Raw genomic sequence first — 26707 nt, 5'->3', positions numbered from 1 at the left:
GGAAGAACGTCATTCGACCCGTGCGTATGTCGCAGACCAGCATACTACTGTGGTGGCTCAACATGGTGCCTTATGTGACTACCATCTAGAGGATTTGGATAATGGAGGGCGCAGACACAATATACTTGCAAGAGGAGTTCCCAAGGCAGAGGGGGACGAAGATAAACAGGTTATCCTTACTTCTCTCTTCAATATGATCCTCTTGGCTCCATCGGATCACGCTATAAAGATGGATCGTGCCCACAGGGCCTTGTGACCAAAAAGAGACTTATGGCGAAATTAAATTAAGTTTGCAGATGCTCGAGTACAACTAATGCCGGACCTATCTTGGGTCACTTTACAGAAGAGACATTTACTGCGGCCCCTCCTACAACTGCTTAGAGACTCTAATGTTCCATATCGTTGGGGTCACCCGTTCAGCCTCACAGCTCGTAAAAATGGCCATTCGGTCACCCTCCGTACTGCTGCAGACCTCCAGAATTTTTGTGACTCACTGGATTTGCCGTTACCTGACCTACCTCATTGGGAGAGGTTTCCTCTCCCTCCTCCTCCACCTCCGGTCTGGTCACAAATACGGCCTAGACGCAAGAGGACCCAGACTAAAGAAGCCTCACTATTGGAATCTCGATCTTCCAGGAACCAGACACCCTGAGATGCTTGGGCTTCCTAGTGGAGATATCGTGACATATAATCCTGGACATATAATCCTGGGACTTTGTTTAATGTTTCTTTATTTTTGAGTGTTTGCTCTTAGCTTTCCATTCCCTTCCCCCCTCATGCTCTATAGTTAATGCTGATTCTGCGATGGCATTCCCCCAGCGCCGCTGTTAATGGTTGTTCCCATTAGTAGCTGCTGATACTGACTTGACTTCTCCCCCCCACTGCTAGGGATACTCATATCTCTTTGGGGCTCTGACAGACACCTATCTCTTTCTCCTCAATTTCTTTGGGAAGTGAGGGATTTGGTTTATTTTTCTTATCCTCATTGCTGCTCTTTCCCCCTTCCCTTCTCTTTTTCTTTTCTTCCTATTTCATTTTCCCTAGTGGGAGCTGTGTTGTGGGATATTGGATGGATACCTATTCCTATTTCTGCACCTATGTAGATGTGACTTTAGTTGTCTTTGTCTTGATGTGGTTTGTGGCGTCCTTTCCCTTGTCCTCTGATTTGTAGACCCCTTACCTACTGTGCTCTCTTTTTCAGCCCTGGTGGATACTGTTGCAAGGCTCATGGACATGATTCCCTATGGGTACGGCCGCCTCCAGAGGGTTTGGACGTGTTAAGGTTTGAGTTCATATCTTCCCTTGTTGTTGAGGGAAGCCAATTAGATAAACGGGTTTCTTTTCCCCCTACTAGCTATCATGGTTCTGGCTCATTTATTTATATTAAACATATCTTCCCCACAACCTATTTGGCTAATAGAGAGGAAAAACCTGGAGGGCTGGCTATACTAATAGCTAAAGATTGCCCACTTACAATTTCTTGAACAAGGCTGCTATGTAGTCCTAGCGGGTTGTATTAGGGATTCTCCTCTGGTCTTATGTAAGTTATACTACTCGAATTCAGGTCAGATCCCTTTTCTTACCTGCTTATTTTCGGATGTCTCTAAAATCCAGCAATCTTTGTCTTGCCCTGTGCTTCTGATTGGTGAAGACTTTAATATACCTTTTTCCCCAACGAGGACCTCCCTCATCCTCTTTGGTTCAACTCTCTTAAAGGTTTCGGCAACTTATACGCAGGTATAAACACACACACACACACACACGTATAGACTACTTTTTAAGTAATGTACTAGGCCTGAAGTTGTTCGATTCCTTTGAGATCACGGGGATTACCTGGTCAGACCATTCCTCTGTGACTCTGAGTATTAAATCTCTACATACCCCTCGCAAAGTATGTCACTGGAGACTTAACAAATTCTTAATGAAAAACCCTGTACATCTTGTATCCCTGAAACAATGCATCTGACACTATTTTGCTGTCTCAGTCTCTTCCTTATCAGTATTATGGGAGGCCCACAAATCGGTCCTTATGGGACATTGTATTTCTCTATCCTCTAAACTGAAAAAAGATGCCCGCCTTCGGAAACAGGAGTTGTTGGCCCAAATGCAATCCCTTGAACACAAATTAGCAGACTCACCTTCTGTCTCTGTTATGCGGCAACTAGTAGAGGTACGACCCCAGCTGAAGGATTTGATGGTACTTCATGTGGACAAGTTACTAGAGTATGAGCTAACAAGGCTCATACCCTGCTTGCTTCCCAATTGAGGAATGCTAAGATTCAAGCTTCCCCACAAGCGATGAAGGACCCTGCTGGATGTCTGCAATATACCCCTGAACGCATAGCCGCTCTATTTGCAGACTATTACACTCACCTTTATTCCCTTCTGAACTACCATCAAATCATGAAGCTATTTAAGGAAATAGCTAAACTAGTTACTAAATGGACCTCGCTCCCCCTCTTATTAATGGTTAGGATAACTGCGGTAAAAATGTCCATCTTGCACAAAATTCTATACTTGATGAAGACCCTCCTAGTCCCGATAACCCGGCCCGCTTTAATTAATATTCAGTCTACCCTGTTTAGATTTATATGGAACAAAGGTTGTCATAGGATCCCTAATTTGGTTATGGCCTTCACTCTTAAGCCCTATGAAGCTTACCAGAGATGTATGGGACAAGGCTAACAAGTTGTTCCCATTGAAATCTTTCCGTACCCCTTTGGCCCCTATTCTTTATAATCCCTCTATACCTGCAAGTATGATGGGTCATATGATTCGACTGAGCAAAAAATTTCTATCTGGCAGACGTAGTTGACGTCTTTTAGAGGCAATTATTGCCTTTAGATAAGCTGTGTGAAAGATATTCCTTCCCTCCTCAGGCACGACCCTACTATGCCATAATAGCTCATTGGCTAGAAGATATTTATGGGACCGGTATCCAAGCGTTCTTCTTTTGAATGGTTATGTAAATGTGCAGTATCTACCAGAGGTCTGATTTTCAATATATATGATCTACTAGCGCCTCCTATGTATGTTCCCTCTTCCAAACATAGCTATATGTTTACATGGGAATCCTACCTTGGTAGGGAGCTTCCACATGAGGTTTGGAGAATAATTTGGTCCAAGGCAGTCAAATCATCTTCCTGTGTCTCATATAAAGAAAATCAATATAAGATACTATTATTTTGGTATCATATCCCTGAACTGTTACAAAGTATTTTTCCCTAGGTTTCCATGTTGTGTTGGCGGTGCTCCCGGGATCAGGGGACCTTACCCCATATATTTTGGGACTGTTCCGTGTTGCAGACTTTTTGGCAGGCGTTTAAAGATCTTATCGTTTGGTCCTTTCAGTTGACTTACCACTTGATCTTAGTCATTACATACTCAATATTCCCACTAAGACTTTAGGTAAGCTTGCGGCTAAATTACTCAACGGTCCCACCGTCCCGAGAGCAATTTCTTACTAAAATTGCAGATATACGACGTATGGAATATTTAACTGCCCTCAGGGTCTCAGGTGGAAAAATTTAGGAAGATGTGGGACCCTTGGGACGCTGCTTTTTCTCCACCTTCACAGCATTTTAGGGTGCAACTCCCCCCCCATTTACCTTGTGTGTCTCCCTTGTCCTGTCCTGTCATCTGGTCTTATCTCTCAGTATTTATCACGTTCTTTGGACCCACGTTGGGTGCCTATATTTCGTTTATAATGGTTTGGATTTTTTGAGAATTCTGTGTTTGTTGCTGGGTACGCTGACGGACTTGGGAGGCTGACGGTAGACCATTAGATATTGGAATCCCCCATGTTATGCCCCATCTCTTCCATACATGATGGCTATTTTGTTTTCTTTTTTCACTCATTCACTGTAGCCCTCTTTTGTTGCTGATTGGATGCTAGGGACCTCCTTTGAATGTTTAGTATAAGGCTCTCATCAGTTGACTGGTTCTCTACCCAGATGTTGCTGTTATGTTTGTTACTTTTTTGTAAAATGAAAAATAAACAGTTTAAAAAAAGCTGGAGCAAGGTGTCTTTGGTAGTAACCTATTAATTTTTTTTAAAGCAAATGTACCACTAGGTACATTGCTTTCAGTTTTTTTTACATGAATAGGCCAGCGCGGGGAATCCGTTGCCACAGTTCTTTTTTGAACTGTCAACCTATTTCCACATACGGCGCTGGTCTGTTCCCTGGCACTGGCCCGGCATGAAGCACTGGGGGCGGGCCTGTCGGCCCCCAGTGTGATGATAACCTCTTACCTCTGTGGCTCCAGTCTTAAAATTGTACATGTAATCATATTCTATGCCTGGCCTTAGAATCGAGCCTTACACCTGCCATCTTTGGCTCCCAGGACATTTTTTATACCTGTTTATACCCATGTATTTACTAAAAGTTAAAACCTGGTACATTGTTAGGCTATTTTTACACACGGTATTTCTCTCTATCTTTTGGTCAGTCTTTTTTTTTAACCAAAACTAGGACTAGGTTGAATATATAGAAGATGTGCAAATCTTTCCATTATAATTTTACCCTGTCTGTTCCACTCCTGATTTTGGTTTAAAAATTACTGACTAAAAGACTGAGGGAAATACTGTGTGTGAACAAAGTGCAAGCTGGCACTCTGAAATCATGATCACCTTCATTAAATTTTACATGAAAGTGTAATATTAATATAATAATAGTAATATTAATGAATAAAACGTGGTTGTGCCTATTGCACCTTCAAAATATATAAGTTCAGGATGTCCAGATTTGATACAAATATGCAGGGCTGTGGAGTCAGAGTCGTGGAGTCGGAGCTAGCTTTGGCTGAAGTCGGAAAAAAATGTACCGACTCCAGCTTTAAAAAAATCTTTAAAAAATGTAGAATTGAATTTTGATATGAATTGTACAAGTTTTGCTCATAAATATATATTATGAGCAGCATTCTGATAGAACACTGGCCCTATTACATAAGGGGGTCATGGAAAAGTTGTCGGTCACTATTTAGCAGTTTGTTTCTGAGCTGGAAGAGTCCATTGTGTGTGTGTGGGGGGGAGATCTGTGCTGTTCTCTTCCTGAATGCTGGATGACTGTATATGAGCAGCAGTGTAATATGAAGATATCCTGTGTAATATAGAGGAGGAGGAGAAGACATAAGTAGTGTAGATGTAACTTCTGTCTTCAGTGTGGTGTTTTCTCTCTGGGAGAAGATTGTGTTTTTCTTCAGTGTTCTATGGCTGCAGTAGGCTGTGTGTGTATACTATGACTACAGCAGGCTGTGTGTGTGTGCTATGGCTGCAGCAGGCTGTGTGTGTGTGCTATGGCTGCAGTAGGCTGTGTGTATGTGTGCTATGACTACAGCAGGCTGTGTGTGTGCTATGGCCGCAGCAGGCTGTGTGTATGTGCGCTATGGCTGCAGCAAGCTGTGTGTGTGTGTGTGTGTGTGTGTGCGTGCTATGGCTGCAGCAGGCTGTGTGTGTGTGCTATGGCTGCAGCAGGCTGTGTGTGTGTGCTATGGCTGCAGCAGGCTGTGTGTGTGTGCTATGGCTGAAGCAGGCTGTGTGGGTGCTATAGCTTCAGCAGGCTTTGTGGGTGTGTATGTATGCTACTGCTGCAGCAGGCTGTGTGTGTGTGTATGCGTGCTATTGCGTGCCCCCACAGTGACCTTCTATATCACTATGTGTGACCCCTCTCTATATCACTATGTGTGACCCCCTGTATATCACTATGGCTGACCTCTATTTCACAGGTATCTGGCATTGTTAGCAGTGTTTTTTTTAGAATGGTGAATATTTCGTTAGAAACATAGAAGACTGTCAGCAGGAGAAGATCACCTGCTCCATCTAGTCTAGTTCTGAGTTGTTCAGGACACGGAGGCTGGAGACTGGCTGCATCCACTGCACACACAGGAGAAGCTTCCTTTGTATGTTTCAGAAGTCGCCCCAGGATCATGTAATACATTAGAGAGAAGCTGCTGAGCCAGTGTGATAAATAACTCCCTGATAAAATTCTGGAGTTGGAGTCGGAGCTGCGGCTTACCGACTCCACAGCCCTGCAAATATGCCCCTTTGCTGACAAATTTTTTGTTTTTTTTTGCAAGATATATATGTTTGCAAATGGGGTTCATGGTGATTGATGATGATACTGTTGAGGACACCAGTCAGATGCCAGAGGCAGTACAAGTGTTTTTCTTAGAAGTTAATTTGGTGCATTTTTTCCATCTAGACATTTTGCTGTGGGAAAAATTGTTTCCCTTTGAAGATTTACACCATATTTTGCATTTTTCACATTAAAGTCAAAAAGCGAGAAAGTTACACTTTGTACAAATAGGATTCCATTTCCACCCATTCACTTGCACATTTTGCTTAACTGTTAATCTTCAGGATCCATCAATTCCTTGCATCAAATTTGCTCCAGAGCCATGAGGCAAAATGGCCGGGCCTGCCAGGGTGACGGCAGGTTGTTCCATTGTCCAGAAAAGGCCATATACACCATAATCCCAGCATGACTGTCAATGTGAAATATGATTTATCCAGTGTGATACTGTATATTAAGAAAATTTATGATTTATTATGTTATTGTAGCACGGAGTACGCCATAAATAAACTACGGCAAGAAGGCAATGAAGAGGGCATGTATGTGCTGAGGTGGAGCTGTACAGATTTCAATCACATTCTCATGACAGTCGCTTGCTCCAAAATATCCCTGGTAAGTATTAGATGATGAAAGCTCATTACTATTTATACACTACTTACATATGTAAATTGCTGTGTATAAAGTATATGTATGCTTTTTTTGGATACATAAGTAAGTTAATTAAAATGTTTTTGTTTTTTTTAGTATGAATCCAAGAATCTGAAACAATACAAAAATTTCCAAATTGAAGTCCGAGACAAGTCCTACTGTTTACTGGGCTCGGACCGCACCTTTGACAACTTGAAGCAGCTCATGGAACACTTAAAGGGGCAGGTTCTTAAGACGGATGACGTCAGCTTTACGCTGAGAAGGTGCTGCCCTCCTAAACCAAGAGGTGAGAAGTACGAATTGTACGACAACTGTATCAGAATTTTGTCCAGAAAGCTCCAGTCCCCTGCTGGATATCCACAGGACAATGCAGGCCAGATATGATTGTATTCCACATTCAGAATATACAACTAGTTAGGATATTAAGACTGTTGACCCTTCCTAGTTTACAGCTAGCTGTGGCCAGTGCTGGATATTTCTTTGTTTGAGGTGTATTTAGTCTTAGGGTCCTATTCCACGGGCCGAGGAGGGCCCGATCAACGATGTAAACGAGGGCTGCAAGGACATCGTTACCGATGTCCTTGCAGCATCATACATTACCTGGCTGCAGGGCTTGTCCTCTGCTCCGTCTCCTCCCCGGGTCCCCCGCGCTCTATCTTCTGAATGGCCACACTCAGCCAATCACAGGCCGCGGCGGTCCCGGCCTGTGATTGGCTGAGCGCTCTGTCAGCTGACCGGCCATTCAGAAGATAGAGCGCGCAGGACCCGGGGCTGAAGACAGCGCAGAGAAGAAGCCCTGCAGCCAGGTAATGTATGATGATGCTGCTGTTTCTTCTCAAATCGTCCGCCGCGCACCGCTATTCAACCATTTAGGTCTGGCCCTAAATGATTGATCAGCCGATGACACGATCATCGGCTGATCGTTCTCTCTATTTCACCGAACGATAATCGGCCGAATCGGGCCAAATGGGGCCGATCCGGCCGATTATCGTTACTGTGGAATAGGGCCCTTAGGCTGGGTTCACACTTCGTATATTTCAGTCAGTATTGTGGTCCTCATATTGCAACCAAAACCAGGAGTGAATTGAAAACAGAAAGGCTCTGTTCACACAGTGTTGAAATTGAGTGGATGGCCGCCATTTAATGGCAAATATTTGCTGTTATTTTAAAACAACGGCTGTTATATTGAAATAATGGCCGTTATTTACTGTTATATGGCGGCCATCCACTCAATTTTAATCCACTCCTGGTTTTGGTTGCAATATGAGGACCACAATACTGACTGAAATATACGTAGTGTGAACCCAGCCTTAGTAAAGGTGTAACTGTCATTTAAAAAAAACTTCTGACATTTCATAGCGGAATGTCAGTAGTTTATATTGGGCGGGGTCCGGGTTCGGCAGCACACGTTTTGTCCCTTCTTCTTCGCTATAAACTTGTAATACAAGCAATTTGTGTTTATAATGGAAGCCTATAGAACTTCTGGTAAACTGAGTTGCCTGAACTTCCATAGGTTCCCATTATAGTTCCGTAGATTGCTCGTTTTAGCAGTTGAAGCAGACATGAAAGGGAAGAGCCTGCACTGCTGAGCGCATCTGCCCCTTAATTCTAGCGATCGGTGGGGGTCTCAGCACCCAGACTCCAATCGATGCAAACTTCTGACATGTCTTTGTGACATGTCAGAAGTTTTTTTTTTTTTAAATGATAGTTACACTTTAGAGGACAGCTCCTGCGGGACCCCCCCTCAAAAAAAAAAAAAACACAGACACCATACTCGCCATCCCTCCGGCTGGAGCGCATCACATGGCTTCCAGCAACTTCAGCCAATCAGGGCTGAGCAAGCTGGAAGCCATGTGATGCACTCCAGCCAATGAAAAGGCTGCTGGTGCGCATGTGCACCAGCAGCCTTTTCCGTCCCATTCACTCTCTATGAAGACGCCGAGGAGGAAGAAGACCCGGACCGCCCCCGGCTCTGACGTCGTCGTCACCAGATGCCGCCCGGAAGAGGACCGTGACGATCGTAATAGGTAATGTATACATTCTTTAACTTCCGGGCGGGGGGGTCGGGGGTCCGAAAGTGGGGGAAGGGGGCCAGACCGGGTATTTAACCACATTACAAAGTTATATAACTTTGTAATGTGTGTTAAATAAGCTAAAAAAATTTTTGGGGCGGAGTTGTCCTTTAAATGTTACATATAAAGTATTGCCATGTGTATAAAATGAAAAAATAGAGAATGGTCATTTCACACACTAGTCCTCTGTACCTGGTTCACATGTAGTATATACATACCCACTCCAGCTGAACTCCTTTGCAAGGATGAAGTGTTGTAACCCCAACAGGTCAGGATCTCAAAAGATATGAGCCCAAGTGGGGAAATGTCCAGCAAACAGATGATATTCCGTAGTAAAAACATTACATTTATCAAATTCATCTTTATGTCACTGCAAGGCTTCCTCCTGTAGTTTCGCTATGTACTTTCCATACTGTGTTGCAGACTTGAAGAATGCAGAAAGTCTGAAGCTTTATGACTTTTTTTTTTTTGCACTGAACCTGGAGGCACTGCAATACCAGGTCCGTGCCTGGAGAGGACAGAGCAAGCTCTTTTTCCATCTCCCTGTTCTAAAAATCCATTTAATATTTGGTCCCCAGATAGGGTCATATCAGATATTAAACTGATAAAAACAGATACTACACTTGATCTTAGCAGACCAGGCTTAGAAGGCAGAGAAGTGACATTTTAAAGAATAACTATCAGATTAGATGAATCTACCCTGCTAATAGCTCCCTAGTGCACACGGGGGACTGAGGATTAAAGTATGTCTGTTACCTTCATCCTCAGTGCCGTTCCCGTGCTGTTTGGTGGGAAATCGTCCGCCCGGTAAGGCTGTTAGGAGCACTGGTGGGCGGGGCTACCCCCGCCGGCCGCTTCTTATGATTGTCAACGAAGCGGTCCGGCTAGCGGCTCCGTCCAGTGCTCCTAACAGACAATTTTACTCCAAACAGTGCAGGAACGGTCCTGAGGATGGAGGGAAGAGACATGCCTTCATCCTTAGCGCCCTATGCCCACTAGGGAGCCATCAGTAAGTTAGATTCGTCTGATGCACTGATAGTTCCCCTTGAGGGTGCGTTCACACCTACAGGATCCGCAGCAGATCTGCAGCAGATTTGTTGGTGCAGATTTGATGCTGTGTTCAGTTATTTAAATGAAATCTGCTGCGGCTCCGCAGCAGAAAATCAGCTGCGGATCCGGTAAGTGTGAACGTACCCTTAAGGGGGCGTTCACACGTACAGGATCTGCAGCAGATTTGATGGCGCAGATGTGAATGTGCAGCAGATACGCATCAGATTTGATGGCCCGGAGTTACTTTGCATTGAATCTGCAACTTCAAATCTGCGCCATTAAATCTGCTGCAGATCCTGTACGTGTGAACGCACCCTTAGGGTACACACACACACTGTATACGCAGCAAATAAGCAGCAGATTTTATGCTGTGTTCAGTTATTTAGATCTAATCTGCTGAGTATTTGCTGCGTATCGCAGCAGTAAATACGCTGCGTATACGGTGTGTGTGTTTGTACCCTTAAGCTGATTTAAATCCAAGATCTGTAGTACACTTTAACGATCCAACACATGTGCAGTGTTCAGAAAAAAGATGATTAGGAGAATACCTGCCTAGGGCATTCCTAATGGTGAAGAGTGTGGGGAGGAGGGACAGAGGGGCAGTGCAAGCCTAGGGCATGGACTTTTTAGGCCACGCCAATTTGACACAGGGCAAGTTTAAGGGTACAAACACACACACCGTATATGCAGCAGATAGCAGCAGATATGCAGCAGATTTGATGGTGAAGACTTGATGCTGTGTTCAGTTATTTAGATCTAATCTGCTGCGTATTTGCTGCGTATCGCAGCAGTAAATACGCTGCGTATATGGTGTGTGTGTTTGTACCCTTTAAAGTCGTTTTCTAGGACAATAACTGCATCACCTGCCGAACGGACCCCAGGACAGATCTTGGATTAAAAGCAGCTATCTGACGGTACAAGTTTGCGGGGTACAGATTGTGGGTACAGAGTCGCTTTAAGTTTTAGACCAAGGCTCATTATCCTTAATGTCTGTACTTAGGAAGTTTATATGTATTTTATTGACTAGTTAAAGAGCTTGTCAGCTTCACTCCCCTGTGCAATCCTACTTTAGGCATGGAGGGACACTGCTGCTAATGCCTGGCTTGCATTTTCTATGGGATCTTGTAATAAAATAGGACACATGCATGATATTTACTGAGTGCCAGACGAATGCCACAGCTTCTGTCTCACCCAGCGTAAATTAGTGTCTCTCCACACCTGAGAACATTAGGAGGAATAAGGTGGCGCTGCAAAATTAGGTTAACCATTTAATTAGGCAACCAGGTTTTATTTTTTTCTTACTTGCCTTCTCAGAGCCATAACTTTTTACATTTTTGTTGTATAGACAGAGCCACATGCAAAAAAAGGTTTTACTTTTTAATGGTACCATATTATGTGCTGAGAAAACCCTTCAATAAACTTTTGCTGGGTGAATTGAAAAATGCCATTTTCATGACATTAATTTCATATATTTTGGTACATTCATTTGACATATCATTTGGTATATTTTCTGGAGTTGGAAACCCAAGCAATCAGGGAGAACATAAAAACTCCTTGCAGCTGTTGTCTCCCAGACCCCAGCTCTGCAGAGCATCAGTTCTAGCCACTGTGCCTGTTAACAATGTTCTGTGGGTCAGCACAATATAGAAACTGAATTATTTTGCATCACCATATTCTGACCAGTAGTTTTATTGGGGTATTTTTTTATCCATTTTATATCCATGATTTGGATGTCCTGTTACACCTTTATTCACTACTGACTGCAGTACTAGCATTATAAGCTTAAAGGGGTTATCCAGCGCTACAAAAACATGGCCACTTTCTTCCAGAGACAGCACCGCTCTTGTCTCCTGTTTGGGTGGGGTTTGCCACTTAGTTCCATTGAAGTGAATGGAGCTTAATTGCAAACCGCACCTGAACTGAGACAAGAGTCGTGTTGTCTCTGGATGCAAGTGACCATGTTTTTGTAGTGCTGGATAACCCCATTAAGGTACTTTTATATGGCCCGATATGGGGCCGTGCAAGGATGCAGATGGGTGAAATCGGCAAGCTTTGCGTCCATTTGCATTACCTTCGGAAGCTACTGTCGAAGGTATCAGCTGTAAGTAACAGCACCCACTGTGTATGGAGCAGCTCTGGAACCAGCAACATAACATAATCTCTTGTTCCTGTTTTTTTATTTTTGCAGAAATTTCAAACTTACTGATCGCCACCAAGAAGGCCATGGACTGGCAGCCGGTGTACCACATCAGTCAGCTGAGCTTCCACAGAATTCTCAAGGACGAGATTATACAAGTGAGTCCAAGGATCCGTCATTATCCTGTATACACATTTATGATGTATTTTATCATTTATAGCTTATATGCATCAGAAGAACCCAGAGATGTGGGCCCAGAAACACTGGATTTTATTACAAAGGAACAGAGTTATCTGGGAGTTACTGCTCAAAGGGAAACTATCAGCAAGTTACAATTACTGTATCTAATTTTCTAATAGCTCCCTGTAGACCATGGAGCGCTGAGGATGAAGGCAAGTTTCTTAGCTCTATCCTCGGTGCCATTTCCACGATATTAACAGTTTAATCCCTATTCAATATGTTGTATTTGTGCACTGGTGGTGGGACTACCGCCCCCAGCACATTAATATGCCCCTGGCTGGCCCACCCCTGCTAATGATTATCAGCACAGCAAGCTGGCCAGGGAGCGGTGTGGCCTGGGTGGATCGATCCACTGGGGGGGGGGGGGGGGCGCGGAGGTCTCGCCCCCCGTGAACCAATACAGCATGGTTGCATATGGATTAAACTCTTAATATTGCAAAAGGGTGCCAAGAATGGAAATAAGAAATTTACCTTCACCCTCAACACTATAGGAAGCGATCAGTAGGTTGCATTCATCTAACCTGCTGATAGTTTCCTTTTAAAGGGATTGTTCCTATAGGACATTCTTACTTGCAAATACAGATCCCTTAGTCATTAGCCGATTATTGGAAACTACCAATGATCAGCTGTTATCACTCGGTGCATGTCAGTCCTGTGGAGCAAGAGCCAAATAGACCAGGTCTTTATACAGCGTGCACCATTTAGCTGTTACACATATTGCCCCTTAAATGAGCCCACCATTTATGTCTATTTGAGCTTCCTTGTCCTGCTAGCACTGTTACTCCAGAGCTGAATGTGAGGTTGGACCTAGTTCTTTTCTTGTACCGTCTGACATATTGTGTGACTCGCTGCAAATCTGAGTGCACACAATAATTGTTTAATAATGCTGTAGTAGTACTTACAATGTATCCTGCAGTTACACAATTGTTTATTTCTCAGCTGGAACATTTGGGAAGAGGAACCAGGACACAGATCTACGCAGGGAAACTCAATTACAAAGACGAAAATGACAGCGAACCAAATGGATCGGAAAAGGACATAAAGGTCATCCTGAAAGTCTTGGACCCCAGCCACAGGGACATCTCTCTGGTTTGTTGATCTTTTCTTTATCTATACTCCCACGTAATAAGCAACAGATCACTGACTGTTGTGTCAGCATGAGTGAGCCCTAGATGTGTGCAAAATAAACCTATGAAAAGTCCATCTCATGCTTCTGTATGGAATGGGGTTGGCCCTGAACCTTAAAAACAACATACAAAAAAAACTTCCTCCTTTAAACATGTCAAAAGTTTTGATCGGCCGCCGGAACTGCTGCATAGGCTTAAAGGAGAAGTCATGCAAATTTTTTTAATTAAAGTATTGTATTATCCCCCAAAAGTTATACAAATTACCAATATACACTTATTACGGAAAATGCTTATAAAGTGCTTTTTTCCCTGCACTTACTACTGCATCAAGGCTTCACTTCCTGGATAACATGGTGATGTCACGCCTCGACTCCCAGAACTGTGCGGACTGGAGGGACACTGAGGGACAACAGGGTACTGGAGGGACACTGAGCATCCCTCTGGCATCATCCTCTCCAGCAGACACAGCCCACGCAGCTCTGGGAGTCGGGTCGTGACATCACCATGTTATCCAGGAAGTGACATGCCATGTTATCCAGGAAGTGACATCACCATTTTATCCAGGAAGTGACACCTTGATGCAGTAGTAGTAAGTGCAGGGGAAAAAGCACTTTATAAGCATTTCCCGTAATAAGTGTATACTGGGGATTTGTATAACTTTGGGGGGGCAATACAATACGTTAATAAAATTTTTTTGCTATACTTCTTCTTTAAAGGGGAACTCCAGGTAGAGGTTAAAAAAAAAAAGAAACATCTGCAGAAGCATATAGCATTACTTACCTGTCTATCTCCGTTTTGAAACTACAAAAGAATCCATTAGTTTGGGGGGGGGGGGGGTTGTTCTGGATTGTGTTTCTGTCCTTCCTGATTGAGCAGTTCCCAGAATGCAATGCTTTCCCTTAGCTGATCATCACAGTCCCCCACCCATCACAATCAGTAAAATTGGTGCTGCATGTGCTTCTGGCTGGTCAGAGATGGTGAATCACTCAGGGGATTGGGGGATCCAGCCGCGCCTCCTGTGACATCACGCCCTGCCCCCTGTCTGCATCATCAGCCTGTCCTCAGCAAACACACACAATGTTAGACAGAGGCATGGAAGATTTGTCTCAAGGTGGGAGAGCAGTGGGAGCAGGAGACAATGTGAATTGGCACAGGGGCCTTTTTTTCACTTCCTGGATTTCTATCAGCAACCAGTGTGGCAGAACCGTACAGATACGGTAAAACATTGTATAGACACATCTATATAACTTTTAATGTTTTTTTTTTTAATAGAAAACAAGTTTTTCTTATCCGGAGTTCCCCTTTTAACAATTCCATCTCTCCACTATGCTCAACTTTTTCCTGAAAGGCATCAGGAGGAAACAGACTAAAGGCCGTATTACACGTAGTGATTTGGCCGTATTACACAAAGTTTCCACTCTGTGTCCCTAATTTTTATTTTTTTTTTTACTTTTCAGGCATTTTTTGAAACAGCAAGTCTGATGAGGCAAGTGTCACACAAGCATATCGTCCTACTCCATGGCGTATGTGTGCGAGATGTGGAAAGTAAGTGACCTATATTATAACAGTCGTCATATAGCGCCAGATTCTGCTCATTGGTTCTCTTTGGTCAAGGTTTACTTGCCATGAAGATGCCACATGGTTTAATTTCTAAGGACAGATGGAATGTCACAAACTGACATAGTACAAGGAACAGGGTGCCAGCAGCACAGAGTAATACAGGATAAGAGTGTGCTGTCCTCTTGCAATGATGATCCTAGTTAGAACAGGATGTGTGTGACAGTACAGGGACATAAGGAGGGAAATCTCAGGAGAGTAATGGAGACAATTGGGGGGGGGGGGGGGGGTTGTTTACAATCTAAGAGTTGGAAGGAGTAGTGCCCTAGCAGCTAGAGTATTTCAGGGGAAGAGTGTTCTGATCTGGTATGGGATTGTCCATGTAATGTAATGTTAGTCAGGACTGGGACTGTCTATAATGTGCAGACTTATGATGTGAGGAAGGGGTATAAAGAAGAGCGAGTTGGAAACATGCATTATCTCTTTTTTCAGATATCATGGTAGAAGAATTTGTAGACTTCGGCCCACTGGATCTTTTCATGCATCGAAAAAGTGAACATCTCACAACTCCATGGAAATTCAAGGTTGCCAACCAGCTTGCAAGTGCCCTCAGCTATTTGGTGAGTAGCACAATATTGGGCATAACCAACACTTGTATTGTGTGTTGGAGAGCACTTGTATTAAAATGATAGCAGCTTAGCTCTTGTAGTGTTCTTACCCATGAATATTTAGCTGATAACTTCTGTCATGTCAGGACATGATGGGAATTGTAGTTTTCTTAGATTGGACAATCATAGTATAAATAGTGATTGAATGCTGCACTCAGTTATGTGACACATAGGAAAACTAATGGCTTTATGCATTTCTGCATTCAGATGCTTAATAGGCAGCAAACGATTCTGTAATATAAGAGAGATCAATATTGCTATTAATTTCCACCATGCGGAGCTGACATCTTATACCCAGCGCTTTAACGCTAAACGGCTCCATTAAATCACAGACCAAAAGCAGTAACCTCAATCAGTGGCTCTTCATTACCGAGGCTCATGTTCCATTAATTCTCATTGCTTACTCTTCCTCCTGACGGCTGCGGCTCATACCTTCACCAGATGCATCTGCACACACAGCAGATTAAGACGGATGTAGTTAATTATACCAGTGCTGATTTATTATTACTGGGCCAATTGGATGACTGCAAATGGTTATATATCAGATATGCTTACCTAGTAGTCTCAGATCTTGGGACATCGCCTGTAAAATAACCTTATATTTAAAGGGAATTCCCACTAGAGACTATTATATCATAGTTTGTCATGTTTAATTGGTGGTGGTCTTCAGGCACCTGCCGTAATGGCTGAGCTTGAAGAAACCTCTTATCCGAGTTCTGACATGCAGGGTGCCGATTAGTTTTCATGGCAGCTGTTGCCCATTGGAGCCCTCAAGTTCTGCCAGGTTTATGCTCCTAATACGATTTCAGGATAGTAGAACGCCCCTTTAATATTTCCTGCCAGGTGCTGGTGTAACCAAGCTTATTTCTTAGGCCTCCTCTCTAGGTAGATGAGGGTCAACCATCAATGTATATAATGATGAACTGTGTTTTGTACTATAATTATATAGAACAGTAAAGCATTTCTGTTATATCCCCTTGCAGGAAGATAAAGACTTGGTGCATGGAAACGTCTGTACAAAGAACATTCTACTAGCTAGAGAAGGAATCGATACTGAGTGTGGTCCATTTATAAAGCTAAGCGACCCTGGTATACCAATAACTGTGCTCACTAGGCAAGGTAAGATGGGGTATTGCTGTGGATTGCTAGTGGAACACTATATAATGTTTGCTTTTTACCTATGCCTTCCCAGCTGTTGAGAAACAACATCTTCCAGCATGCCTTGGCAGCTAGCACTTGTCAGGGTTATTGGAGCTGCAGGGTCACATCATTTGTAGTAGTTCTTATATCGATCATTATATTTCAGAGCGTGTGGAAAGGATCCCCTGGATTGCTCCAGAATGCGTGGACGATTCTAGAATATTAAGCGTTGCAGCCGATAAGTGGAGTTTTGGGACCACTTTGTGGGAAATTTGTTTTAATGGAGAAGTACCCCTGAAGGATAAGACCCTGGCAGAGGTATGGAGCCACTGTTCTGTTGGGAGGGGTAGTGACAACTGCTCAGAGGTCATTCTGTGGTTATCACTTTAGGGCCCTATTCCACGGGACGATTATCGTTAAATCGTTCGAATCTAAACGTTTGAATAGCAGTTAACGATTAAGGACCGAACGAAAAATCGTTGATCGTTTAATAAGACCTGGACCAGTTTTTATCGTTGCTTGTTTGCAAATCGTTTGCATTGAATAAAATGTCGTTTGGTCATTTGCAGTAGTGACGAACGCAATAGTGACGACAAGACGACCACAAGAACGATCATAAGTAACGATTATCGTTCCATGTAAATGGGTGAGCGATTTCAGGTCTTTCGCAATAGCGGTCATTTGGATGGTTTATCGTTAATGATTATGCGAACGATAATCGTCCTGTGGAATAGGGCCCTAATTCTCTACAGCACAGTAGAAGCAGGGAAACCAGATATTCCTCTCCTATACTAGTTTACCTTTGTCTTTGCCTAACTCCTATCCAATGTTTTGTGTTACTTTTCCAGAAAGAAAGATTTTATGAAGGTTGCTTCATGCTGACCAAGCCTTCATGTGAGGAGCTGGCCAATCTGATCATAAACTGCATGAATTATGACGCCAACAGAAGACCATTTTTCCGAGCAATTATGCGGGAGATCAATAAACTAGAGGAACAGAGTGAGTGCCAAAGCTGGAGTGTCCCTCTCACACATGACACTAGATGTGCAGCATAGAATTTTGTGAACCTGTGTTTTCCAGTCATCTCATCAGTCGCAGTCTTATAGGCTCCTTTTGGCTGTATTTACGTTAGTGCAGGAAGCTCCACAAAAAGCTTTTGTTGCAGACACACATTTCATGTAAAAAAATTGTGTGGTGAACATAAATCAAGTTATACGCACCTTCTATAACAAAAATGGAAAGAAACAAAAAATCACAAGCTATAAAACTACGGTTGTCCTGGCATGGCCTCAGGTCTAATGACCTTAACTATGGGCATTGTAGTGATCTATGATCATATATGTTCAGGTTTCTAGACCCAGTCAGGTCAGTACTTGCAGCCCTAACTGTGCAAAAATGCACCTGTATAATGCCCATATGAAACCGACCAATAGGTGGCTATACATATGATTAAAACTATTGATCCACAGAATAGGCTATTAATAGTTGATTGCCATGGCAGTGTATCAAGAACAGACTTGGAAGCATTTGACTCCGTTCCTTGTGTAGCAGCGACATCGGGATATTGCAGCTTCAGCTCCTATTCACTTCACTAGGAGCTAGGGCCCTCCTGTGGATAGGTACCAAAGTTTTTTTTTTCTTTTTAACCTGGAAATCCCCTATATCTGAGGATCTATCTGTGCTTTCAGAATGTAGTAAATGCTTTTATTCTCTGGTACAAATGATCAAAGAGGCTTTTTCCTGAATAGCTACAAGGTGCATGCAGAATCAGGTCTGGGAGGGCATGAGGAGGTGTTACAGCTTGCTGCCCTTCAGGAGGGCAGGAAAGTCTTATCGACTCTTTGTACTATAAAATAGTAGGCCTAACAGTGTCAGCAGTAGAACAGTAGTCCTCAGTGATCATTGGTGCATTCTCTTTTCTTTCAGATCCAGACATTGTATCAGAAACATCTCATTCTACACAAGTTGATCCAAGTTTGTTTGAAAAGCGTTTTCTAAAGAGAGTCCGGGACTTGGGAGAGGTGAGCGCGGATTTTCCTTTCACAGTCGGCCGTATTCACCTGTCCCATTGCCCATTGGTAAATGGTGCTTTGCCCTTTGTATTGCAGGGTCACTTTGGGAAAGTGGAGTTATGTAGATATGACCCTGAAGGTGATAACACTGGTGAGCTGGTGGCTGTGAAATCCCTGAAGCCAGGAACGGGAGGTACTCACATCTCTGACCTCAACAAGGAGATTCAGATCCTGCGTAATCTTTACCATGACAACATTGTGAAGTACAAGGGAATCTGTGCAGAGGATGGTAATTTGGTTTATGTCTCATCATATTAAGGCTCTATTTGCAGTACCGCTCTGGTGCCATCATAATCTCAATCCATGAAGCAAAGCTTAATCTGTCATACAATGCACACCAGCAGTGACTTGCAGACCCCACTGACTTGTCATGCAAGAAATCCACAAGTCACAGAAATATTGCTGAACCTAAAACATAACTTTTATTGAGATTCAATAAAAAAAAAAATAGTTATTGTACCTATGCACCAAATCTCTATACCAGGCAATAACGGTGCTGTACCTATGTCCAAATCCACTGGTCCTCACAATGTGTGAGAAGGTAACAGGGGCCTAGACTGGGAGTGATGCTAACTGAACCTAGGCGGAGTCGACACCCTAGAAAGGGAGGCCCTGCTCAGAAACCTACTCCTCCCTAGTGAAAAATAGGTCTCAATATATACAAACTGCACTGTATATAATTGTTTGGCCTTTAGAGACAGTTGTCTGTCAAACTCCCTCTGGGCAAACACCAGTTCTGGATTGAACACCCGGTGGTGGCTCCCCAGGAATCAGGGTGCAGTAGAGAGTGGTAGGCACCTGATAGGGGCCGCCCTTTTTAGGGCATCACCTCCAGTGTAGGGTAAGTGCCCATAGACCCCTGTTCATTGCTCTCCCAAATAGCGTGATGACCATTGGATCTGGACATATGTAGGTTATTGTTACCGGCCGGCTTGGTGCATTGGTACATTAACAATTTGTGTCTTTTATTGAATCTCTTTAAAAGTTATGGTTTAGGTTTGGCACTTTTTTCTGTGACTTGTATCAGGTTCTGCTATAGTGTCTGTCTTTTAGATGGGAAGAATAGTTTTGCATCTATCATAAATATGTGAACCGAGCCTGTAGCAGTATGAATGGAGATTATTATTATTTTTTAATCCAAGTGGCCTGCATGGAATGGGGAATGGTTACTGTTGCAACCAAAATAACACAGATTTCAATGTTTTAAAGGTCTTTGCAACCTCACATCTACCAGACTTTAGAAATTAACCCATATGCCATGTATGCTGGGTACTCTGCTATAGTATACATCCTTTGTCAAAATAAGAAATACAGGAGGATGGACATAAGCGCCATTATTGTTTTATTTTATTTTTTGCCACTTATGGTAAAGTTGGGCGATGTGTCTTTAGAGGAGACTGAATGGAGTACTGTGCATTGGGCTTTGCCTTCTTGTAAGTCATCTTTATTCTTGTATTTGCAGGTGGTAGTGGCATTAAATTAATCATGGAGTATCTTCCTTCTGGTAGTCTGAAGGAGTATTTGCCAAGGAATGTCAACAAGATAAACCTCAAGCAGCAGCTCCAGTATGCTGTCCAGATTGCCAAGGTATACACATTGCTTTAAAGTCCCTGCACTTATTAGAAGCTGTTTACTGAGAGGTCCCAGGCTTTCTGATAGAAGGTCACAACAGGCAATCCTCTGTGAGTTTCCTGAACCCTAATGTCCTGAGCGTTTACTATAATGCATCAGTGCAGGTAAAATCCTGGAATCCAAGCTTTTTAGCTCACAGATAACTAAAGCATCTGCATAGGGCTGTACTATATTATAATCTGTCATGTACTAGACTTCAGAATGTTTTATAAAATTTTTTAATGCAGTTGATTTTCTGAAAGAAAATGTTTGGAGTTCGTAACTAGGTAATGACCCATAGTAAATGATGGAACTGCTACTGGAACTGATAAAATTCTTCTAAGGTATTGTTTAGCATTAAATGTGTCTGATCTAGCGCTACTATTTCTGTGCAGGGTATGGCATACTTGGGCTCCTGTCAGTACGTCCATCGTGATTTGGCTGCGAGAAATGTCTTGGTGGAAAATGAGCACAGAGTAAAGATAGGAGATTTTGGATTAACCAAAGCAATAGAAACGGACAAGGAGTATTACACGGTGAAGGATGACCTGGACAGTCCAGTGTTCTGGTGAGTATTAGGGACTGTTTTAAGATTGTATAAGCTACTCATACACATTAGATGTCTAGGCCAAACCCTTTTGCCTAATAAGCAGCCTCCAGAGAAGTATGCCAATAGATTTCTTTGCTTTTCCCATTAAGAACACAGGCATATTCATGTGGGAATCAGAAATGGTACTTATGTATGACCAGCTTTATCTTATTCAGGATGTATGCCCATTGCAAAGATCAAGTCATAGTCCATCTGTTTTGAGGTCATTGCATACAGAAACCCTCATTTTATTGCGTAAACAACATTAAATGTAATTTATCCTGAAAGTGTCAGTAGGTTGTGTTCTTGTTATAACACTTTGCAAATCTGAGACTGTTGCATTCCAGGTATGCCCCCGAATGTTTACTGCACTGCAAGTTCTACATCGCCTCTGATGTCTGGTCATTCGGAGTTACCCTGTATGAAATACTGACCTACTGCAATTCTGAATACAGTCCAATGACGGTAATCATCCTTTTTTTTTGTCCATATTAATTTTTTATTTTGTGAAGAATATAAAGAGATTACTTTTTATTGAAGACATATCAGTATTAGCTGGGATTACTGCTTGTCCTGATTTACATCTTTCTTGTTAATTAGATGTTTCTAAAAATGATTGGACCAACTCAGGGCCAGATGACGGTGACTCGACTCGTCAGGATTTTGGAAGAAGGAAGACGTCTACCTAATCCTAAGAACTGTCCCAATGAGGTAAATATGTAGTCAGGGAGTATGGCCAGTGCGTGATGCAGCCACAAAGTGTCATAATACAATGATGTTTGTTGTTACATTCTGAGAGGAAAATTTGCAAGAAACCATGACTGGTCAATTGGGGAAAATATACATATGCGGAATCTTTGCTTTCTCCACAGAAATGATGTGGAAATGGTTTGGTAAAATCTCATCTATGTTTGTTACTGTAATCCTCTGCATGAGAGAGTGCCAGCAATTCTGTCTTGTGTGCATTTAATCTTTAGAGTTTGGTTCAACCTGTATATTGGCCAGATATTTCCCAAAGCCAAGAGTGGAACAGACACTAGAAGACGAATGGAGAGATTTGCACCCAATCCTGGTTATATACTGACCAAATTATGCTGTAGACAGGACTAGAGATGATCGATTATTGGGATTTTGCAGGTTCGATCGAACTCTATGCCTTCCCGTTCCGTGGGGAAGGAGGAAACAGCCCGGGTACCGCCTGGAATTCCGGGATACAGCCTAGGTAATAGGCGGTATCCCAAAATTCCAGGCATTACCCGAGCTGTCTCCTCCTTCCCCACGGAACGGGAAGGCATCGAGAATTAAAAGCTGCAGGTTTGAGAATGTTCAAGTTCGATCAAACCTGCAAAATCCCGATGTTCGATCATCCCTAGACAGGACGACACATAGCACATCTGCTGCTTCATACACTTATGAACACAGCAGTGGTATGGTTCCATATAACCCTTAACTACAGAGGTGTAGTATGACAGCTGTAGATTTCTCTGGGGTCCTATTACATGGAGTGAATTTTAACGACTAACGATAAATGATCGCAAACTCGATTGTTTATCATTAATCTGAAATCGTTCACCATATTACACAGAACGATGGTTGTTAGTTACAATCGTTACTATGATTGTTTATTCTTTCTGATCCCAGCAAAACAATGAACAATGTGCAATTACACTGAACGATTAGTGAAAAAAATGCGGAACTACAGCAAACAAATTTGGAATTACAGTAAAGGATTAATGATAATTTTAGGTTCAGATCTAAATAACGATCAACGACAGAAGAACAATTTTTTGATCGCTGCCTGCAATTACACAGAACAATCGTTTAAATTCGAACAATATAACGATTTTTCACACGATAATCGTCCCGTGTAATAGGACTCTTACTGTACCTTCAAATGCATCAATCTAAAATCATGGGCTGCTTTATTAAGTAGACATGCTCCCCTCTAGGGGTAAATACTGTGCTTCCGTTCTAAGGTATAGATTTTCCCTTTTGTTTGCTACTATAGAACATCAATTGAGTCTCTTTTGCATTGTATGTAGCAAACATTTACAATGAGTTTTCTTTAACCCACATGTTGGAGACTGACATTTTTATTATTCTTCCAGGTTTATCAACTGATGCTGAGGTGCTGGGAGCAAAACCCAAGTAACCGTGATTCCTTCCAGACCTTAATCCAAGGCTTCACAGACCTGATAAATAAGATGTAGCTGGGGTGGAGGACAGGACAACTATAATTGCTGCTCCCATGGATGCATAATCTATATCCAGGATGTCAGTCTTCCTCTATGAGACTAAAGTCCTTTTACTGGACTGTTTGGAGTTTAACCAGTGAACTATGCATACTGCACATTGATACAGACCACATCCCTGTAGCAGCTGTGTGCTAAGATCACCCCTACAGATACAATAGACTGTTGCAATCCCTGAGTTCTGAAAAATCATGGATTCTCAGTTATTTGAGTTCTGGATCATTCTGTGACTTTGCTTCAACTAAAGGAAAAAGATTAAAAAAAATGGCAGACAGTACCAGCTGTGTGTGAGAGACTTTCAGCATTACCATGTATTTCCTTCTGGATTTCAAATGGTTCGACATCTTCTAGCGAAACAGGAAGAGTTTACAGCTTCATCCCAAAGTTTAGCTCAACTGCCTGGGTTTGGTGCCATATACTTTACATTCAGCTGTAAGTCTAGTCTGTATTCATCCACCTGCATTTCTGTGCATAGATGTTAATTCTGATTGTAGCGTCCAACACGTGTAGCACTTTTCAGCAAGTTTCTCTTGGTACCGGATCAGCAAGAAGGTCTGTGTGGCCAAGGCTAAAATAATCACTAACCAAAGTTGTGGATGAAACCTTATGGGGCTCTTGTTCTGTACAGGAGTCCCAACTTTTTAGCAGTGACAGAGTAAGACAACTTTTTTTCGCCTGCAGCCACTACTAAGCAGAGCATATTGTTGTAAAAGGCAATGGAGATGCAGCAAGGTCTCTCTAATGGTGGTTGCAGATTATCATTATGTATTTTATAAAGATTGCTCAGACAGCTGTGATGATATATTAACAATATGGTGTGGGTTTAACCAGTTCAGACTTATGGCAATATTATCCAGCCCCACCAATCAAATGATGGCTTGTTCTAGTGATATCACAAGGAAGTTCCCCTTTAAGCGGTTATCCAGGAATAGAAAAAAAACAGCTATTTTCATGCAAAAACAGTTACACCCTTGGCCTTAGGCTCTGTATGGTATTGCAGCTCCATTCATGTCAATGGAACAAAGAATAGATAAGTGAATTTTACAGTATAAATGAAGCAAATCACTTTGTTAGCTCGGAAATCTGCTGCTTGCCGAGCCATTCGCTTAGTTTATACTGTAAATACTCATCTCTAGAACTGAGGACAAGAGTGGTGCTATTTGTGGAAAAAAAGGACCATGTTTTTCTAGGCTTGGCTAACCCCCTTTAAAGGGAACTGGTCGCCTTAGAACAGAGGGAAAAGCCCTCCGGTGGAGTCCCAGATACTTACCTCATCCTACAAGTTCCAGAAGTCAGTCCCGCCCCAGAGAAATCATGGCCCGACGGTCTGCATGCGCGATATGTAAATGAGAAGAGATGAGTCCAACGTTAATAGTGATTTACTATGGACGTCGGACTCGGTCTCATTTACATATCGAGCACACAGACAGTCGGGCCGTGATTTCTCTGTATTGATAGCCTGATGAACATCAAGCTCTGAGCTACATGAATTTCCTTGTATAACCCCATTTTCTTGTTTACACAGGTAACCACCATCTTTTCTATAAACCTCTTCATGTAAATAGTTTACATTAGCTTCAGCACTTACATCGGATAGTTCCGTCTTGCACTCTACTAGGTCAGCTTCACAAATGTGTATTAGAAATGCATTTCTGTACCCCATATTACAGCTAAGTTTCCAGCCTGACTGAAGCTTTAATAATCCCATGATGCTGCAAGGTCAACTATAGTATCTGGTAAAGCTATTTAGGGCTGGCAGGAGGAATGCCTGTTTAACTGCAGTTTTAATAAAAAAAAAAGTTGGTAGTAGGTTAATGAAGTTAAAACAAAAAGTGTTAGGCCTTATTCACACGTTCTGTAAATTTATTTGCAATTGTGGGCAAATTTGAGGGTATGACTTTACTTGGGTTTCTCACACTGCCCGTAGTTTTACAGATCTGCAATCCGTGCTGGACATGTCCTAGTACAGGCCATAATTGCTGCACAGATTCACCCATAGAAGTCTGTGGAACAGTCTGTAATTTTTATGGCAGAAACATCCACAAAATATACAGATGATGACCTTCATTTAATTTTACCATTTTTAGCAGATCCACAAAAAATATGCATTTTTTTGCAGATTACACACATAATATACTGAAAAACTACTGACCGTGTGAATAATGATGTGTAATTATCATGCCCGGCAGCGGGGCTGCTGGCATTATACCGACACATCATGCCAGGCAGGGAACGAATCCATGACATCCCTTCCCCATCGGTAAGGTCCACAAATTTGCAGATAGGTGAATGCCCCCTAAGAGCCTAAGTTAAAAAAGAAATACTGGTTTTTGTTTTCTTACTTTTTGGTGTTACTTTTAATGTGAATCTGAGCACTTTGTAACTATTTCTATAAATAAATATTCTGTAAAACCAGGACCTGCCTCCTCTGCTGTAGAATGTAAGAGATCAATACAAGATCAGCTCTGCTACATCCTGCTGTCCACACTATGCTAAACACACCCAAGTACTACCCTATAGAGCAGTGTCTCTAAACCCCTCAAGTCCTCCCCCCAACAGGTCATGATTTCCCATACAAATATCACATCGTGATAGCTGATGCACCAACTATAGTTATATCACCTGTGAACTACTAAGGAAATTCTTAGAATGTTGCACTTTACACCACAGTTCATCAACTGTACAGGTGCATGTGCTCTTCTAAGGCCCCATGCACAAATTTGTGACTGTTTTATTAGTCCGGAAATGCTGATCAGGAGGCTTTAGGAAATAGTATTTCCTGACCATAGAAAAAGGGGGGGAAAAAATGCACAAACGTATCTGCTCCATGCTGCTATCTAGCCGGTCTTCTACATTGGTGTGCCAGGCTTTAGAGAGTGGCCTCTTCTAGCCCGAGACATAAGGCTGCCTCTGGCCAGAAGAGTGACTGACAGGGCGAGGAGCCAATGGCTCATTGTCCTGTCAAGCACATCACAGCATTTAACTGTATGTGCTCCTGATTAGCTCTAAGAGGTGAAGAGTTCAGTCTGTAATATACAGCTGGCATAAGGACCATATATCATAGATATGTGAACGCAGCCCCACTTTAGAGGCACATCCATCTATACAGCATTCATCCCCAATCATTGGTTTTTCAGCTGTTGCTAAACAACTACTCCCAGCATGCTTTCGCAATGGTTGAAGAGCCAACAGTTTAATTACTGATTAGAGACGATCAAATCTACAGTATTAAAGCGAAATGCTTTACACTCTGCTGTCACCTTGTCTGGCTGCAGTCCTAGGTAATGTCTATCATGACTGAACCTAGCTTTTCCAAGAGCGGAGTTAAAGATCAGCAGCCTGACAGGCCAACGGTGAAGTGTAACAAAGCGCTTTGCTTCATTGATACTGTAAATTTACTCATTTCTATCACTGATCTATAGACCTGGTGCTACATCCTTGCACACAGACATGTCTAGTAATGTGGTGGTGCA

At 42.6% G+C, this 26707-nt stretch overlaps 1 protein-coding gene and 1 non-coding gene across 3 annotated transcripts in view; one reads left to right on the top strand and one right to left on the bottom strand.

Moving 5' to 3' along the window:
- Nucleotides 1–25650, top strand: part of JAK1 (Janus kinase 1) — a 126525-nt gene extending 100875 nt beyond the window's left edge. For both annotated transcript variants that reach the window (XM_069981382.1, XM_069981381.1), the window contains exons 10-25: nt 6560–6683; nt 6816–7005; nt 12030–12136; nt 13158–13307; nt 14803–14890; nt 15395–15522; nt 16554–16689; nt 16877–17028; nt 17559–17709; nt 18637–18731; nt 18819–19011; nt 20245–20369; nt 20789–20961; nt 21330–21447; nt 21583–21693; nt 23091–25650. In XM_069981382.1, the coding sequence (XP_069837483.1) occupies nt 6560–6683; nt 6816–7005; nt 12030–12136; nt 13158–13307; nt 14803–14890; nt 15395–15522; nt 16554–16689; nt 16877–17028; nt 17559–17709; nt 18637–18731; nt 18819–19011; nt 20245–20369; nt 20789–20961; nt 21330–21447; nt 21583–21693; nt 23091–23192 (2143 nt within the window). In that variant the 3' untranslated portion in view covers nt 23193–25650. The remainder of the gene's footprint in view (nt 1–6559; nt 6684–6815; nt 7006–12029; nt 12137–13157; nt 13308–14802; nt 14891–15394; nt 15523–16553; nt 16690–16876; nt 17029–17558; nt 17710–18636; nt 18732–18818; nt 19012–20244; nt 20370–20788; nt 20962–21329; nt 21448–21582; nt 21694–23090) is intronic.
- LOC138800224 (U2 spliceosomal RNA) lies at nt 9255–9454 on the bottom strand. The gene has a single exon (XR_011364424.1). It is a non-coding gene; the product is annotated as a U2 spliceosomal RNA (small nuclear RNA).
- Nucleotides 25651–26707: the final 1057 nt, after the last annotated feature.

Source organism: Dendropsophus ebraccatus, chromosome 8, assembly GCF_027789765.1.
Source record: "Dendropsophus ebraccatus isolate aDenEbr1 chromosome 8, aDenEbr1.pat, whole genome shotgun sequence".
Lineage (NCBI taxonomy): Eukaryota > Metazoa > Chordata > Amphibia > Anura > Hylidae > Dendropsophus > Dendropsophus ebraccatus.
Note: the sequence above shows the minus strand (reverse complement) of the source record. Positions and strands in the feature narration are given on the sequence as shown.